The sequence below is a fragment of the Somniosus microcephalus genome, unplaced genomic scaffold (genome assembly GCF_052327205.1).
Source record: "Somniosus microcephalus isolate GS21.2 unplaced genomic scaffold, FLI_Smic_1.0 unresolved_chr7, whole genome shotgun sequence".
Taxonomy (NCBI): domain Eukaryota; kingdom Metazoa; phylum Chordata; class Chondrichthyes; order Squaliformes; family Somniosidae; genus Somniosus; species Somniosus microcephalus.
In genome coordinates, this window is record NW_028225185.1 from 16,602,251 (window position 1) to 16,620,071 (window position 17,821).

Genomic DNA, 17,821 nt, shown 5'->3' on the forward strand with positions numbered 1-17,821 from the left:
TAGCAGCTCCTGTGTATATTATAGAGAATCGCAGCCCCTGTGTATATTATAGAGAATAGCAACCCCTGTGTATATTATAGAGAATAGCAGCCCCTGTGTATATTAGAGAATAGCAGCCCCTGTGAATATTATAGAGAATAGCAGCCCCTGTGTATATTATAGAGAATAGCAGCCCCTGTGTATATTAGAGAATAGCAGCTCCTGTGTATATTATAGAGAATGGCAGCCCCTGTGTATATTATAGAGAATAGCAGCCCCTGTGTATATTATACAGAGTAGCAGCCCCTGTGTATATTATAGAGAATAGAAGCCCCTGTGTATATTATAGAGAATAGCAACCCCTGTGTATATTATAGAGAATAGCAGCCCCTGTGTATATTATAGAGAATAGCAGCCCCTGTGTATATTATAGAGAAAAGCAGCCCCTGTGTATATTGTAGAGAATAGCAGCCCCTGTGTATATTATAGAGAAAAGCAGCCCCTGTGTATATTATAGAGAATAGCAGCCCCTGTGTATATTGTAGAGAATAGCAGCCCCTGTGTATATTATAGAGAAAAGCAGCCCCTGTGTATATTATAGAGAATAGCAGCCCCTGTGTACATTATAGAGAATAGCAGCCCCTGTGTATATTATAGAGAATAGCAGCCCCTGTGTATATTATAGAGAATAGCAGCCCCTGTGTATATTGTAGAGAATAGCAACCCCTGTGTATATTATAGAGAATAGCAGCCCCTGTGTATATTATAGAGAATAGCAGCCCCTGTGTATATTATAGAGAATAGCAGCCCCTGTGTATATTGTAGAGAATAGCAGCCCCTGTGTATATTGTAGAGAATAGCAGCCCCTGTGTATATGACAGAGAATAGCAGCCCCTGTGTATATTATAGAGAATCGCAGCCCCTGTGTATATTATAGAGAATAGCAGCCCCTGTGTATATTACAGAGAATAGCAGCCCCTGTGTATATTATAGAGAATAGCAGCCCCTGTGTATATTATAGAGAATAGCAGCCCCTGTGTATATTATAGAGAATAGCAGCCCCTGTGTATATTATAGAGAATAGCAGCCCCTGTGTATATTATAAAGAACAGCAGCCCCTGTGTATATTATAGAGAATAGCAGCCCCTGTGTATATTATAGAGAATCGCAGCCCGTGTATATTATAGAGAATAGCAGCCCCTGTGCACATTATAGGGAATAGCAGCCACTGTGTATATTATAGAGAATCGCAGCCCGTGTATATTATAGAGAATAGCAGCCCCTGTGTATATTATAGAGAATAGCAGCTCCTGTGTATATTATAGAGAATCGCAGCCCCTGTGTATATTATAGAGAATAGCAGCCCCTGTGTATATTGTAGAGAATAGCAGCCCCTGTGAATATTATAGAGAATAGCAGCCCCTGTGTATATTATAGAGAATAGCAGCCCCTGTGTATATTGTAGAGAATAGCAGCCCCTGTGTATATTGTAGAGAATAGCAGCCCCTGTGTATATGACAGAGAATAGCAGCCCCTGTGTATATTATAGAGAATCGCAGCCCCTGTGTATATTATAGAGAATAGCAGCCCCTGTGTATATTACAGAGAATAGCAGCCCCTGTGTATATTATAGAGAATAGCAGCCCCTGTGTATATTATAGGGAATAGCAGCCCCTGTGTATATTATAGAGAATAGAAGCCCCTGTGTATATTATAGAGAATAGAAGCCCCTGTGTATATTATAGAGAATAGCAGCTCCTGTGTATATTATAGAGAATCGCAGCCCCTGTGTATATTATAGAGAATCGCAGCCCCTGTGTATATTGTAGAGAATAGCAACCCCTGTGTATATTATAGAGAATAGCAGCCCCTGTGTATATTATAGAGAATAGCAGCCCCTGTGTATATTATAGAGAATAGCAGCCCCTGTGTATATTGTAGAGAATAGCAGCCCCTGTGAATATTATAGAGAATAGCAGCCCCTGTGTATATTATAGAGAATAGCAGCCCCTGTGTATATTATAGAGAATAGCAGCCCCTGTGTATATTGTAGAGAATAGCAGCCCCTGTGTATATTGTAGAGAATAGCAGCCCCTGTGTATATTACAGAGAATAGCAGCCCCTGTGTATATTATAGAGAATCGCAGCCCCTGTGTATATTATAGAGAATAGCAGGCCCTGTGTATATTACAGAGAATAGCAGCCCCTGTGTATATTATAGAGAATCGCAGCCCCTGTGTATATTATAGAGAATAGCAGCCCCTGTGTATATTATAGAGAATAGCAGCCCCTGTGTATATTATAAAGAACAGCAGCCCCTGTGTATATTATAGAGAATAGCAGCCCCTGTGTATATTATAGAGAATCGCAGCCCGTGTATATTATAGAGAATAGCAGCCCCTGTGCACATTATAGGGAATAGCAGCCACTGTGTATATTATAGAGAATCGCAGCCCGTGTATATTATAGAGAATAGCAGCCCCTGTGTATATTATAGAGAATAGCAGCTCCTGTGTATATTATAGAGAATCGCAGCCCCTGTGTATATTATAGAGAATAGCAGCCCCTGTGTATATTGTAGAGAATAGCAGCCCCTGTGAATATTATAGAGAATAGCAGCCCCTGTGTATATTATAGAGAATAGCAGCCCCTGTGTATATTGTAGAGAATAGCAGCCCCTGTGTATATTGTAGAGAATAGCAGCCCCTGTGTATATGACAGAGAATAGCAGCCCCTGTGTATATTATAGAGAATCGCAGCCCCTGTGTATATTATAGAGAATAGCAGCCCCTGTGTATATTACAGAGAATAGCAGCCCCTGTGTATATTATAGAGAATAGCAGCCCCTGTGTATATTATAGGGAATAGCAGCCCCTGTGTATATTATAGAGAATAGAAGCCCCTGTGTATATTATAGAGAATAGAAGCCCCTGTGTATATTATAGAGAATAGCAGCTCCTGTGTATATTATAGAGAATCGCAGCCCCTGTGTATATTATAGAGAATCGCAGCCCCTGTGTATATTGTAGAGAATAGCAACCCCTGTGTATATTGTAGAGAATAGCAACCCCTGTGTATATTATAGAGAATAGCAGCCCCTGTGTATATTATAGCGAATAGCAGCCCCTGTGTATATTATAGAGAATAGCAGCCCCTGTGTATATTGTAGAGAATAGCAGCCCCTGTGAATATTATAGAGAATAGCAGCCCCTGTGTATATTATAGAGAATAGCAGCCCCTGTGTATATTGTAGAGAATAGCAGCCCCTGTGTATATTGTAGAGAATAGCAGCCCCTGTGTATATTACAGAGAATAGCAGCCCCTGTGTATATTATAGAGAATCGCAGCCCCTGTGTATATTATAGAGAATAGCAGCCCCTGTGTATATTACAGAGAATAGCAGCCCCTGTGTATATTATAGAGAATCGCAGCCCCTGTGTATATTATAGAGAATAGCAGCCCCTGTGTATATTATAGAGAATAGCAGCTCCTGTGTATATTATAGAGAATAGAAGCCCCTATGTATATTATAGAGAATAGAAGCCCCTGTGTATATTATAGAGAATAGCAGCCCCTGTGTATATTATAGAGAATAGCAGCCCCTGTGTATATTATAGAGAATAGAAGCCCCTGTGTATATTATAGAGAATAGCAGCCCCTGTGTATATTATAGAGAATAGCAGCCCCTGTGTATATTATAGAGAAAAGCAGCCCCTGTGTATATTATAGGGAATAGCAGCCCCTGTGTATATTATAGAGAATAGCAGCCCCTGTGTATATTATAGAGAAAAGCAGCCCCTGTGTATATTAGGGAATAGCAGCCCCTGTATATATTATAATAGAGAACAGCAGCCCCTGTGTATATTATAGAGAAAAGCAGCCCCTGTGTATATTAGGGAATAGCAGCCCCTGTATATATTATAATAGAGAATAGCAGCCCCTGTGTATATTATAGAGAATAGCAGCTCCTGTGTATATTATAGAGAATAGCAGCCCCTGTGTATATTATAGAGAATAGCAGCCCCTGTGGAGATTATAGAGAATAGCAGCCCCTGTGGAGATTATAGAGAATAGCAGCCCCTGTGTATATTATAGAGAATAGCAGCCCCTGTGTATATTATAGAGAATAGCAGCCCCTGTGTATATTATAGAGAATAGCAGCCCCTGTGTATATTATAGAGAATAGCAGCTCCTGTGTATATTATAGAGAATAGCAGCCCCTGTGTATATTATAGAGAATAGCAGCCCCTGTGTACATTATAGAGAATAGCAGCCTGTGTATATTATAGAGAATAGCAGCCCCTGTGTATAATATAGCGAATAGCAGCCCCTGTGTATATTATAGAGAATAGCAGCCCCTGTGTATAATATAGGGAATAGCAGCCCCTGTGTATATTATAGAGAATAGCAGCCCCTGTGTATATTGTAGAGAATAGCAGCCCCTGTGTATATTATAGAGAATAGCAGCCCCTGTGTATATTGTAGAGAATAGCAGCCCCTGTGTATATTGTAGAGAATAGCAGCCCCTGTGTATATTACAGAGAATAGCAGCCCCTGTGTATATTATAGAGAATCGCAGCCCCTGTGTATATTATAGAGAATAGCAGCCCCTGTGTATATTACAGAGAATAGCAGCCCCTGTGTATATTATAGAGAATCGCAGCCCCTGTGTATATTATAGAGAATAGCAGCCCCTGTGTATATTATAGAGAATAGCAGCCCCTGTGTATATTATAGGGAATAGCAGCCCCTGTGTATATTATAGAGAATAGAAGCCCCTGTGTATATTATAGAGAATAGAAGCCCCTGTGTATATTATAGAGAATAGCAGCTCCTGTGTATATTATAGAGAATCGCAGCCCCTGTGTATATTATAGAGAATAGCAACCCCTGTGTATATTATAGAGAATAGCAGCCCCTGTGTATATTATAGAGAATAGAAGCCCCTGTGTATATTATAGAGAATAGCAGCTCCTGTGTATATTATAGAGAATAGCAGCCCCTGTGTATATTATAGAGAATAGAAGCCCCTGTGTATATTATAGAGAATAGCAGCCCCTGTGTATATTATAGAGAATAGCAGCCCCTGTGTATATTATAGAGAATAGCAGCCCCTGTGTATATTATAGGGAATAGCAGCCCCTGTGTATATTATAGAGAATAGCAGCCCCTGTGTATATTATAGAGAAAAGCAGCCCCTGTGTATATTAGGGAATAGCAGCCCCTGTATATATTATAATAGAGAACAGCAGCCCCTGTGTATATTATAGAGAAAAGCAGCCCCTGTGTATATTAGGGAATAGCAGCCCCTGTATATATTATAATAGAGAATAGCAGCCCCTGTGTATATTATAGAGAATAGCAGCTCCTGTGTATATTATAGAGAATAGCAGCCCCTGTGTATATTATAGAGAATAGCAGCCCCTGTGGAGATTATAGAGAATAGCAGCCCCTGTGGAGATTATAGAGAATAGCAGCCCCTGTGTATATTATAGAGAATAGCAGCCCCTGTGTATATTATAGAGAATAGCAGCCCCTGTGTATATTATAGAGAATAGCAGCCCCTGTGTATATTATAGAGAATAGCAGCTCCTGTGTATATTATAGAGAATAGCAGCCCCTGTGTATATTATAGAGAATAGCAGCCCCTGTGTACATTATAGAGAATAGCAGCCTGTGTATATTATAGAGAATAGCAGCCCCTGTGTATAATATAGCGAATAGCAGCCCCTGTGTATATTATAGAGAATAGCAGCCCCTGTGTATAATATAGGGAATAGCAGCCCCTGTGTATATTATAGAGAATAGCAGCCCCTGTGTATATTATAGAGAATAGCAGCCCCTGTATATTATAGAGAATAGCAGCCCCTGTGTATATTATAGAGAATAGCAGCCCCTGTGTACATTATAGAGGATAGCAGCCCCTGTGTATAATATTCGGAATAGCAGCCCCTGTGTATATTATATGGAATAGCAGCCCCTGTGTATATTATATGGAATAGCAGCCCCTGTGTATATTATAGAGAATAGCAGCTCCTGTGTATATTATGGGGAATAGCAGCCCCTGTGTATATTATAGAGAATAGCAGCCCCTGTGTATAATATAAGGAATAGCAGCCCCTGTGTATATTATATGGAATAGCAGCCCCTGTGTATATTATATGGATAAGTGTCAGGGGAATGGGTCTGTGATGGGCATGTTTGAGATTCCTAACCTTGCGGTTTGTTTCAGATTAACTGCTATTACCATGGTGGTGTTCAAGGTTATCCCGACTCTCGCGTCAGTGTCAGCCTCTGTTCGGGCATGAGGTATGTACTTGAGGACCACACCAACCCGAGCACTGCTCTCCAAATTGGTCTTGTTCTGAAATCTTTCCTTCCTTGTTTGGGCGACGGGATCTTGTCCTGACTGCTGTGGAGTGCCGCTCTAGCTACCGAGAGTCAGCATCTCGTACCCCTCCGTCACATCTAATGTGGCCAGTTACAGAGCAAAGCCCCCTCTACACCAATGTCGGCCAGTAGTAATCACTGACTAGCCACATTTACTTTTAATTTATTCATTCTGTGGATGTGGGCGTCGCTGGCAAGGCCGGCATTTATTGCCCATCCCCTAATTGCCCTCGAGAAGGTGGTGGTGAGCCGCCTTCTTGAGCCGCTGCAGTCCCGTGTGGTGAAGGTGCTCCCACAGCGCTGTTAGGGAGGGAGTTCCAGGATTTTGACCCAGCGATGATGAAGGAACGGCCCGATACATGTCCGAGTCAGGATGGTGTGTGACTTGGAGGTGGTGGCGTTCCCGTGCGCCTGCTGCCCTTGTCCTTCTAGGTGGAGGAGGTCGCGGGTTGGGGAGGTGCTGCCGAGTTGCTAAAGCAACACCGTTTTCGACACGTGCACTAATTTGAGTAGTAAACGCCTTGCACACACTACAGGTAAATATATTTGATACGTCTATTGAATTAACAAACACCTCCCAACATTCAGTAACCAAGGAAGCAAACCAGCTACAATAATCAAAAAACACTTGCGCGCACTGCTTTTCATCTTGCCAGCAAATGCGTAAAACAATTCAAGCTCACTTCTTTTTGACGTATATTAACCTCCTGGGCTTGGGTATAAAGGGCATAATTTCAAAGTTTGCCGATGACACGAAACCCGGAGATGTAGTAAACGACGAGGAGGGTAGTAATAGACTTCAGGAGGACATCGACAGACTGGTGAAATGGGCAGGCACCGGGGGCAGATGAAATTTAACACAGAGAAGTGTGTGAAGTGATGAATTTTAGAAGGAAGAATGAGGAGAGACAATATAAACTAAAAGTTACAATTTTAAAGGGGGTGTAGGGAGAGAGAGACCTGGGGGTGTATGTACACACATCTTCAAGGCGGCAGGACAAGTTGAGAAAACTGTTAAAAAGGCAGAAGGGATCCTGGGCTTTATAAATAGAGGCAAAGGGCTGGATTTTCATTGAGGAGGCGGGACTACAACTTTCGGGGTTGTAGTCCCGCCTCCATCGAGTTCTAGCCAACCCACGCGATTTTGACTTGATTGACCTTGTTGAACCCGCCCAGCAGGCTCAGCAGGCCAATTAAGGGCCACCCGGCAACAGGTGACATCACAGATTGACATTTCATCTGTCAAGACCTTTTGACAGATGAAATATCAGCATCTGACAGCTGTTTGAAGCTGTCAAACACCGACAATCTGTACTCCAGGTTAATTCCTTCCTCTCAGGATGATTTAGAGATCTCTCCAGAACAGAAAGCTGAATGCTGCAACTTTTGACAGCTCGCGGCCATTCTGCTTTCTGTGCCGGTGAGATCAGGGACTCCCGAGACCTGAAGGAAGGAAGGCTGTAAAGGTAAGTAAAACTCCTTTAAACACTTTACACACACCAAACACACTTACCTCTGCACTCATGCACCCATCACTCACCTGAACACCGGACATCTCGAACCTTCCAAGCCCTTCAGCCCGACGGCCCGCCTCGCTAACTTGGTGTGGTTTGGAGCCGTCGGGAATCCCACACTTCAAGAATGAAAATAGGGATTAGGCTAAAAGCTGCCTGTTAACTACCTGTCGATTGGGCTTATACTCACTGGAGTTTAGAAGATTGAGAGGGGATCTCATCGAAGCCTATAAAATCCTGTCAGGACTGGACAGACTAGATGCAGGAAGGATGTTCCCGATGGTCGGGGAGTCCAGAACCAGGGGTCACAGTCTAAGGATAAGGGGTAAGCCATTTAGGACAGAGAAGAGGAGGAATTTCTTCACCCAGAGAGCGGTGAACCTGTGAAATTCTCTGCCACAGAGGGCGGTGGAGGCCAATTCATTAAATATATTCAAGAAAGAATTGGATATATTTCTTAAGGCTAAAGGGACCAAGGGATATGGGGAGAAGGCAGGGACAGGGTACTGAATTTGGATGATCAGCCATGATCTCATTGAATGGCGGAGCAGGCTCGAGGGGCCGAATGGCCTACTCCTGCTCCTATCTTCTATGTTTCTATGTTAACAGGCAGTTAATTGGCACTAATCCCCTTCCCGCCTCGGGGAGGCGGGTCCCAGTGCGGGGCGGGTACCCGCCTCCTTTGAAACTGGCATGGGGGCGGGATGGGTTCGTGCCCCCTGATTTCAGGATTTTAACCCCTCACATGCCTCCAATCCCGCCTCCACGGCCCAATGAAAATCCTGCCCATAGAGTACAAGCACAAGGAGGTTATGCTAAACCCTTTATAAAACACTGGTTAGACCCCAGTTGGAGTATTGTGTCCAATTCTGGGCTTTAGGAAGGATGTCGAGACCTTTGGAGAGGGTGCGGAGGAGATTTACCAGGACGGTCCCAGGGATGACGTACTTCAGTTACGTGGCGAGACTGGAGAAGCTGGGCTTGTTCTCCTCAGAGCAAAGAAGGTTAAGGGCAGATTTAATTGAGCCATTTAGAATCATGAGGGGTTTTGATGGAGTAAATAAGGAGAAAGTGTTTCCAGTGGCAGGAGGGTCGGTAACCAGAGGACGCAGATTGAAGATAATTAGCAAAAGAACCAGAGGGGGAGATGAGGAGAATGTTTTTTACGCAGCGAGTTGTTGTGATCTGGAACGCGCTGCCTGAAAGGGCGGTGGAAGCAGATTCAATAGTGACTTTCAAAAGTGAATTGGAGAAATACTTGAAGATGACTAATTTTGCAGGGCTCTGGGGAAAGAGTGGGACTAATCGGAGAGCTCTTTCAAAGAGCCGGCACAGGCACGGTGGGCCGATTGGCCTCTTTCTGTGCTGTGAGATCCTATGATTGACATGCACACTTTGTGTGAATGAGTTTTTGAGCTCACCTGCCCAACGACAGTGTCTAATACTCACTTTTCATTTACCAATCAGATGTGCAGTTTCTCCACATCTGGACTCCCAATTAGCCACATGTGGCTAGTGGCCAACGTATTGGGCAACTCTGGTCAATATTGACCCCTCGACCCGCCACTGCCTCGACCTCAAAGCGCCCCCTAATCTACCAGCGCACCATTAACCTACTCCCCCAAGAGCCAGCCCCGACGGCCTCCCCAACAGAAAGAAGAAAGGTTTGCGTTTCGACAGCAGCTCAGGACGTCCCGAAGCGCTTCACAGCCAATGAAGTACTTTTTGAAGTGTGGTCACTGTTGTAATGTAGGAAACGCGGCAGCCAATTTGCGCACAGCAAGCTCCCGTGACTATGATAATGACCAGATAATCTGATTGAGGGATAAATATTGGCCCCAGGACACGGGGGAGAACTACCCCCCCCCCCCCCCTGCTCTTCTTTCAATAGTGGTCGTGGGATTCTTTACGTCCACCTGAGAGGGCAGACAGAGCCTCGGTTTAACATCTCATCCAAAAGACGGCACCTCCGACAGTGCGGCGCTCCCTCAGTACCACCCCTCTGACAGTGCGGCGTTCCCTCAGTACCGCCCCTCCGACAGTGCGGCGCTCCCTCAGTACTGCCCCTCCGACAGTGCGGCGCTCCCTCAGTACTGCCCCTCCGACAGTGCGGCGCTCCGACAGTGCGGCGCTCCCTCAGTACCGCCCCTCCGACAGTGCGGCGCTCCCTCAGTACCGCCCCTCTGACAGTGCGGCGCTCCCTCAGTACTGCCCCTCCGACAGTGCAGCGCTCCCTCAGTACCGCCCCTCCGACAGTGCGGCGCTCCCTCAGTACCGCCCCTCCGACAGTGCAGCGCTCCCTCAGGACCGCCCCTCCGACAGTGCGGTGCTCCCTCAGGACCGCCCCTTCGACAGTGCGGCGCTCCCTCAGGACCGCCCCTCCGACAGTGCGGCTCTCCCTCAGGACCGCCCCTCCGACAGTGCGGCGCTCCCTCAGGACCGCCCCTCCGACAGTGCGGCTCTCCCTCAGGACCGCCCCTCCGACAGTGCGGCGCTCCCTCAGTACCGGCACTGGGTGTGTTGGTCTAGATTTTCGTGCTCAAGTCTTTGGAGTAGGTCTTGAACTCTCAACCTTCATACTCCGAGGCGAGAGAGAGCGAGCGAGGGAGGGATGGCAAATTTAGTAGCGAGGTTAAGTAGAGATTATTGTTAGATTTAAAATGCTTAAAGTTCTTTAAGAGGGAAAACAGTGAACGATTGTTTCTCCTGGTTTGTGAATCGGAAGCGAAGTGGGGACAGACTGAGGATTATCCCTTGGAAAATGAAGGGGGGAGGAAGTAACAATGTTTCATAGAAAACATCGAAAAATAGGAGCAGGAGTCGGCCATTCGGCCCTTCGAGCCTGCTCCACCATTCAATATGATCATGGCTGATCCTCTATCATAATACCATATTCCCGCTCTCTCCCCATACCCCTTGACGTCTTTTGTGTCTAGAAATCTATCTATCTATTTAAATATATTCAGTGACTTGGCCTCCACAGCCTTCTGTGGTAGAGAATTCCACAGGTTCACCACCCTCTGAGTGAAGAAATTTCTCCTCATCTCAGTCTTAAATGTCCTACCCCGTATCCTGAGACTGTGACCCCTCGTTCTAGACCCCCCAGCCAAGGGAAACATCCTCCCTGCATCCAGTCTGTCCAGCCCTGTCAGAATTTTATACGTTTCAATGAGATCCCCTCTCATTCTTCTAAACTCTAGTGAATACAGGCCTAGTCGACCCAATCTCTCCTCATACGACAGTCCTGCCATCCCAGGAATCAGTCTGGTGAACCTTCGCTGCACTCCCTCTATGGCAAGTATATCCTTTCTTAGGTAAGGAGACCAAAACTGCACCCAGTACTCCAGGTGTGGTCTCACCAAGGCCCTGTATAACTGTAGTAAGACATCCTTGCTCCTGTACTCAAATCCTCTTGCAATGAAGGCCAACATACCATTTGCCTTCCTAACTGCTTGCTGCACCTGCATGTTTGCTTTCAGTGACTGGTGTACAAGGGCACCCAGGTCCCTCCGTACATCAACATTTCCCAATCTATCACCATTTAAATAATACTCTGCCTTTCTGTTTTTTCTACCGAAGTGGGTAACTTCACATTTATCCACGTTATACTGCATCTGCCATGTATTTGCCCACTCACTCAACTTGTCTTAATCGCCTTGAAGCCTCTTTGCATCCACCTCACAACACACAGTCTCACCTAGTTTTGTGTCGCCAGCAAACTTGGAAATATTCCACACAGAGGGTTATTAGATCATGGACCACAAGGAGTTCACCTGGTGGAGACAGGTTCGTCTTTTTGATGAGCTGTTGAAAGTTGAAGAGCTAACACATAAACATCAACAACCTGCATTTATATAGCGCCTTTAATGTAGTAAAACGGCCCAGGGCGCTTCACAGGAGCGATTATCAAAATTTGACACCGAGCCACATAAGGAGATATTAGGACAGGTGACCAAAAGCTTGGTCAAAGAGCTCGGTTTTAAGGAGCGTCTTAAAGGAGGAGAGAGAGAGGCGGAGAGGTTTAGGGAGGGAATTCCAGAGCTTGGGGGCCCAGGCGGCTGAAGGCACGGCCGCCAATGGTGGAGCGATGGAAATCGGGGATGTTCAAGAGGCCGGAATTGGAGGAGCGCCGAGATCTCGGAGGGGTTGTGGGGCTGGAGGAGATTGCAGAGATAGGGAGGGTCATGGAGGGATTTGAAAACAAGAATGAGAATCTTGAAGTTGAGGTGTTGCTTGACCGGGAGCCAGTGTAGGTCAGCGAGCACAGGGGGTGATGGGTGAACGGGACTCGGTGCGAGTTAGGACACGGGGTAGCAGGAGTTTTGGATGACCTCAAGTTTGCGGAGGGTAGAACGTGGGAGGCCGACCAGGGGAGTGCTGGAGCGGTCATGTCTAGAGGTAACAAAGGCACGGTGAGGACGATGGGCCGAGTGGCCTCCTTCTGTGCTGCAATGGCTATGAAAAAAGTCGACGCATGGGATGGTTGGCGTGAGACCTGATTGGCAAGTATCGACAACTGATGGCCTTAGGAATTGGGCCTCCCACTGAAACATTGTTGTGTTTTCCCTCAGGGGTTTAATCGTTTTGGCTCGAAACCAAAGTTACGGGATCGAGCCTCTTTCTGAGGACACGAATGATGTGCACCTTCTGTACAGCATACAGCCCGTCCACTTCAAGAAGAAACGGTGTGCTCTCAGCCACCCTTCCCTGGAACAGTCCGTTGATCAGGAGGAGGAGTCGCGTCATCACAGGGTAGGACCTTGGACGGCAGCCTGATGTTGTAATGGGAGAGTTAGAGGACTGGAGGGATGGGCTTCGATGGGAGAGTTAGGGGACTAGAGGGATGGGCTTCGATGGGAGAGTTAGGGGACAAGAGGGATGGGCTTCGATGGGAGAGTTAGGGGACGAGAGAGATGGGCTTCGATGGGAGAGTTAGGGGACTAGAGAGATGGACTTCGATGGGAGAGTTAGGGGACTAGAGAGACGGGCTTCAATGGAAGAGTTAGGGGACTAGAGGGATGGGCTTCGATGGGAGAGTTAGGGGACTAGAGGGATGGGCTTCGATAGGAGAGTTCGGGGACTGGGGAATGGGCTTCAATGGGAGAGTTAGGGGACTAGAGGGATGGGCTTCGATGGGAGAGTTAGGGGACTAGAGGGATGGGCTTCGATGGGAGAGTTAGGGGACTGGAGGGATGGGCTTCGATGGGAGAGTTAGGGGACTAGAGGGATGGGCTTCGATGTGAGAGTTAGGGGACTAGCGGGATGGGCTTCGATGGGAGAGTTAGGGGACTAGAGGGATGGGCTTCGATGGGAGAGTTAGGGGACTAGAGGGATGGGCTTCGATGGGAGAGTTAGGGGACTAGAGAGACGGGCTTCAATGGAAGAGTTAGGGGACTAGAGGGATGGGCTTCGATGGGAGAGTTAGGGGACTAGAGGGATGGGCTTCGATAGGAGAGTTCGGGGACTGGGGAATGGGCTTCAATGGGAGAGTTAGGGGACTAGAGGGATGGGCTTCGATGGGAGAGTTAGGGGACTGGAGGGATGAGCTTCGATGGGAGAGTTAGGGGACTCGAGGGATGGGCTTCGATGGGAGAGTTAGGGGACTAGAGGGATGGGCTTCGATGGGAGAGTTAGGGGACTAGAGGGATGGGCTTTGATCGGAGGGTTAGGGGACTAGAGGGATGGGCTTTGATGGGAGAGTTAGGGGACTAGAGAGACGGGCTTCAATGGGAGAGTTAGGGGACTAGAGGGATGGGCTTCGATGGGAGAGTTAGGGGACTAGAGGGATGGGCTTCGATAGGAGAGTTCAGGGACTGGGGAATGGGCTTCAATGGGAGAGTTAGGGGACTAGAGGGATGGGCTTCGATGGGAGAGTTAGGGGACTGGAGGGATGAGCTTCGATGGGAGAGTTAGGGGACTCGAGGGATGGGCTTCGATGGGAGAGTTAGGGGACTAGAGGGATGGGCTTCGATGGGAGAGTTAGGGGACTAGAGGGATGGGCTTCGATGGGAGAGTTAGGGGACTAGAGGGATGGACTTCGATGGGAGAGTTCGGGGACTAGAGGGATGGGCTTCACTGGGAGAGTTAGGGGACTAGAGGGATGGGCTTCGATGGGAGAGTTAGGGGACTAGAGGGATGGGCTTCGATGGGAGAGTTAGGGGACTAGAGGGAAGGATTTCGATGGGAGAGTTAGGGGACTAGAGGGATGGGCTTCGATGGGAGAGTTAGGGGACTAGAGGGATGGGCTTCGATGGGAGAGTTAGGGGACTAGAGGGATGGGCTTCGATGGGAGAGTTAGGGGACTAGAGGGATGAGCTTCGATGGGTGATTTAGGGGACTAGAGGGATGGGCTTCGATGGGAGAGTTAGGGGACTAGAAGGATGGGCTTCGATGGGAGAGTTAGGGGACTTGAGGGATGGGCTTGATGGGCCAAATAGCCTTTTCATACTGTCGATATTTCTTTTGTTCCATTCTGGAATTGCTGATCTCTTCCTGTGGATGTCAGAGGAGCAGAGATCTGTTTATTCACATACTTCAAATCAGCATCGTTGAAAATCTAATTTGTTTTTTTCGCAGCGGAAGAGAGACATTTTGTCGGAAACCAAGTACATTGAGCTGGTGATGGTGGCTGACAATAGAGAGGTAAGCTGATCGACTCGGTGCTTCAGCCACTGCCGGTCTCGGCACTCGATGAGTAGGCTTCAATTCGCAGGAAGTCCTGCTCAAAGTGGACGTTGCACTGGAGGCCATTGGGTCCATGTCTGGTCACCGAGACATTGAAGTTGGTCAGGGGACCAGAGGGATGGGCTTCAATGGAAGAGTTCATTCAAAGCCCATCCCTGGAGTCCTCTAACTCTCCCATCGAAGCCCATCCCTCCAGTCCCCTAACTCTCCCATCGAAGCCCATCTCTCTAGTCCCCTAACTCTCCCATCGAAGCCCATCCCTCGAGTCCTCTAACTCTCACATCGAAACCCATCCCTCTAGTCCCCTAACTCTCCCATTGAAGCCCATCCCTCTAGTCACCTAACTCTCCCATCGAAGCCCATCCCTCTCATCCCCTAACTCTCCCATCGAAGCCCATCCCTCTAGTCCCCTAACTCTCCCATCGAAGCCCATCCCTCTAGTCCACTAACTCTCCCATTGAAGCCCATCCCTCCAGTCACCTAACTCTCCCATCGAAGCCCATCCCTCTCATCCCCTAACTCTCCCATCGAAGCCCATCCCTCCAGTCCCCTAACTCTCCCATCGAAGCCCATCCCTCTAGTCCCCTAACTCTCCCATCGAAGCCCATCTCTCTAGTCCCCTAACTCTCCCATCGAAGCCCATCCCTCTAGCCCTCTAACTCTCACATCGAAACCCATCCCTCTAGTCCCCTAACTCTCCCATCAAAGCCCATCCCTCTAGTCACCTAACTCTCCCATCGAAGCCCATCCCTCTCATCCCCTAACTCTCCCATCGAAGCCCATCCCTCCAGTCCCCTAACTCTCCCATCGAAGCCCATCCCTCTAGTCCCCTAACTCTCCCATCGAAGCCCATCTCTCTAGTCCCCTAACTCTCCCATCGAAGCCCATCCCTCTAGTCCCCTAACTCTCCCATCGAAGCCCATCTCTCTAGTCCCCTAACTCTCTCATCGAAGCCCATCCCTCCAGTCCCCTAACTCTCCCATCGAAGCCCATCTCTCTAGTCCCCTAACTCTCCCATCGAAGCCCATCCCTCCAGTCCCCTAACTCTCCCATCGAAGCCCATCCCTCCAGTCACCTAACTCTCCCATCGAAGCCCATCCCTCTCATCCCCTAACTCTCCCATCGAAGTCCATCCCTCTAGTCCCCTAACTCTCCCATCGAAGCCCATCCCTCTAGTCCCCTAACTCTCCCATTGAAGCCCATCCCTCTAGTCACCTAACTCTCCCATCGAAGCCCATCCCTCTCATCCCCTAACTCTCCCATCGAAGCCCATCCCTCCAGTCCCCTAACTCTCCCATCGAAGCCCATCCCTCTAGTCCCCTAACTCTCCCATCGAAGCCCATCTCTCTAGTCCCCTAACTCTCTCATCGAAGCCCATCCCTCTAGCCCTCTAACTCTCACATCGAAACCCATCCCTCTAGTCCCCTAACTCTCCCATTGAAGCCCATCCCTCTAGTCACCTAACTCTCCCATCGAAGCCCATCCCTCTCATCCCCTAACTCTCCCATCGAAGCCCATCCCTCCAGTCCCCTAACTCTCCCATCGAAGCCCATCCCTCTAGTCCCCTAACTCTCCCATCGAAGCCCATCTCTCTAGTCCCCTAACTCTCCCATCGAAGCCCATCCCTCTAGTCCTCTAACTCTCACATCGAAACCCATCCCTCTAGTCCCCTAACTCTCCCATTGAAGCCCATCCCTCTAGTCACCTAACTCTCCCATCGAAGCCCATCCCTCTCATCCCCTAACTCTCCCATCGAAGCCCATCCCTCTAGACCCCTAACTCTCCCATCGAAGCCCATCCCTCTAGTCCCCTAACTCTCCCATCGAAGCCCATCCCTCTAGTCCCCTAACTCTTCCATCGAAGCCCATCTCTCTAGTCCCCTAACTCTCCCATCGAAGCCCATCCCTCTAGTCCCCTAACTGTCCCGTCGAAGCCCATCCCTCTAGCCCCCTAATTCTCCTGTTGAAGCCCATCCCTCTAGTCCCCTAACTCTCCCATCGAAGCCCTTCCCTCTAGTCCCCAAACTCTTCCATCGAAGCCCATCCCTCTAGTCCCCTAACTCTCCCATCGAAGCCCATCTCTCTAGTCCCCTAACTCTCCCATCGAAGCCCATCCCTCTAGTCCTCTAACTCTCACATCGAAACCCATCCCTCTAGTCCCCTAACTCTCCCATTGAAGCCCATCCCTCTAGTCACCTAACTCTCCCATCGAAGCCCATCCCTCTCATCCCCTAACTCTCCCATCGAAGCCCATCCCTCTAGACCCCTAACTCTCCCATCGAAGCCCATCCCTCTAGTCCCCTAACTCTCCCATCGAAGCCCATCCCTCTAGTCCCCTAACTGTCCCATCGAAGCCCATCCCTCTAGCCCCCTAACTCTCCTGTTGAAGCCCATCCCTCTAGTCCCCTAACTCTTCCATCGAAGCCCATCTCTCTAGTCCCCTAACTCTCCCATCGAAGCCCATCCCTCTAGTCCCCTAACTGTCCCATCGAAGCCCATCCCTCTAGCCCCCTAACTCTCCTGTTGAAGCCCATCCCTCTAGCCCCCTAACTCTCCTGTTGAAGCCCATCCCTCTAGTCCCCTAACTCTCCCATCGAAGCCCATCCCTCTAGCCCCCTAACTGTCCCATCGAAGCCCATCTCTCTAGTCCCCTAACTCTCCTGTCGAAGCCCATCCCTCTAGCCCCCTAACTCTCCTGTCGAAGCCCATCCCTCTAGTCACCTAACTCTCCTGTCGAAGTCCATCCCTCTAGCCCCCTAACTCTCCCATCGAAGCCCATCCCTCTAGTCCCCTAACTCTCCCATCGAAGCCCATCCCTCTAGTCCCCTAACTCTCCCATCGAAGCCCATCCCTCTCATCCCCCAGCAGAGAAGAATCTTGGAGCTGACCCCCTGGTGTAGGAGGGGATTGAGTTACGAGGGAAGGCTGAGGGGGCCTTTATTTTTTTCAGCCTCAGATGGAGGCTTTCATCTGGAAAGAAAGAACAAACTTGCATTTATATAGCACCTTTCCCGGCCTTGTGACGTCCCCCTTTTTTGGAGTGTGGTCACTGTTGTAATGTAGGCAACACGGCAGCCAGTTTGCGCACAGCAAGCTCCCACAAGGACCGAGGCTCTGTCTTCCCTCTAGGGTGGACGATAGGATCCCACGGCCACTATTGGAAGAAGAGCAGGGGGAGTTCTCCCCGGTGTCCTGGGGCCGATATTTATCCCTCAATCAACATCACTAAATAACAGATGATCCGGTCATTATCAC

The 17,821-nt window shown here is 48.5% G+C and overlaps 1 protein-coding gene across 1 annotated transcript in view; it reads left to right on the forward strand.

The window, feature by feature from the left end:
* Positions 1-17,821, forward strand: part of adam15 (ADAM metallopeptidase domain 15) — a 135,675-nt gene that overhangs the window by 46,123 nt on the left and 71,731 nt on the right. Inside the window, 3 exon segments of the mRNA XM_085978274.1 lie at positions 6,212-6,288; positions 12,455-12,635; positions 14,460-14,525. Of these exon segments, the coding sequence (XP_085834400.1) occupies positions 6,212-6,288; positions 12,455-12,635; positions 14,460-14,525 (324 nt within the window).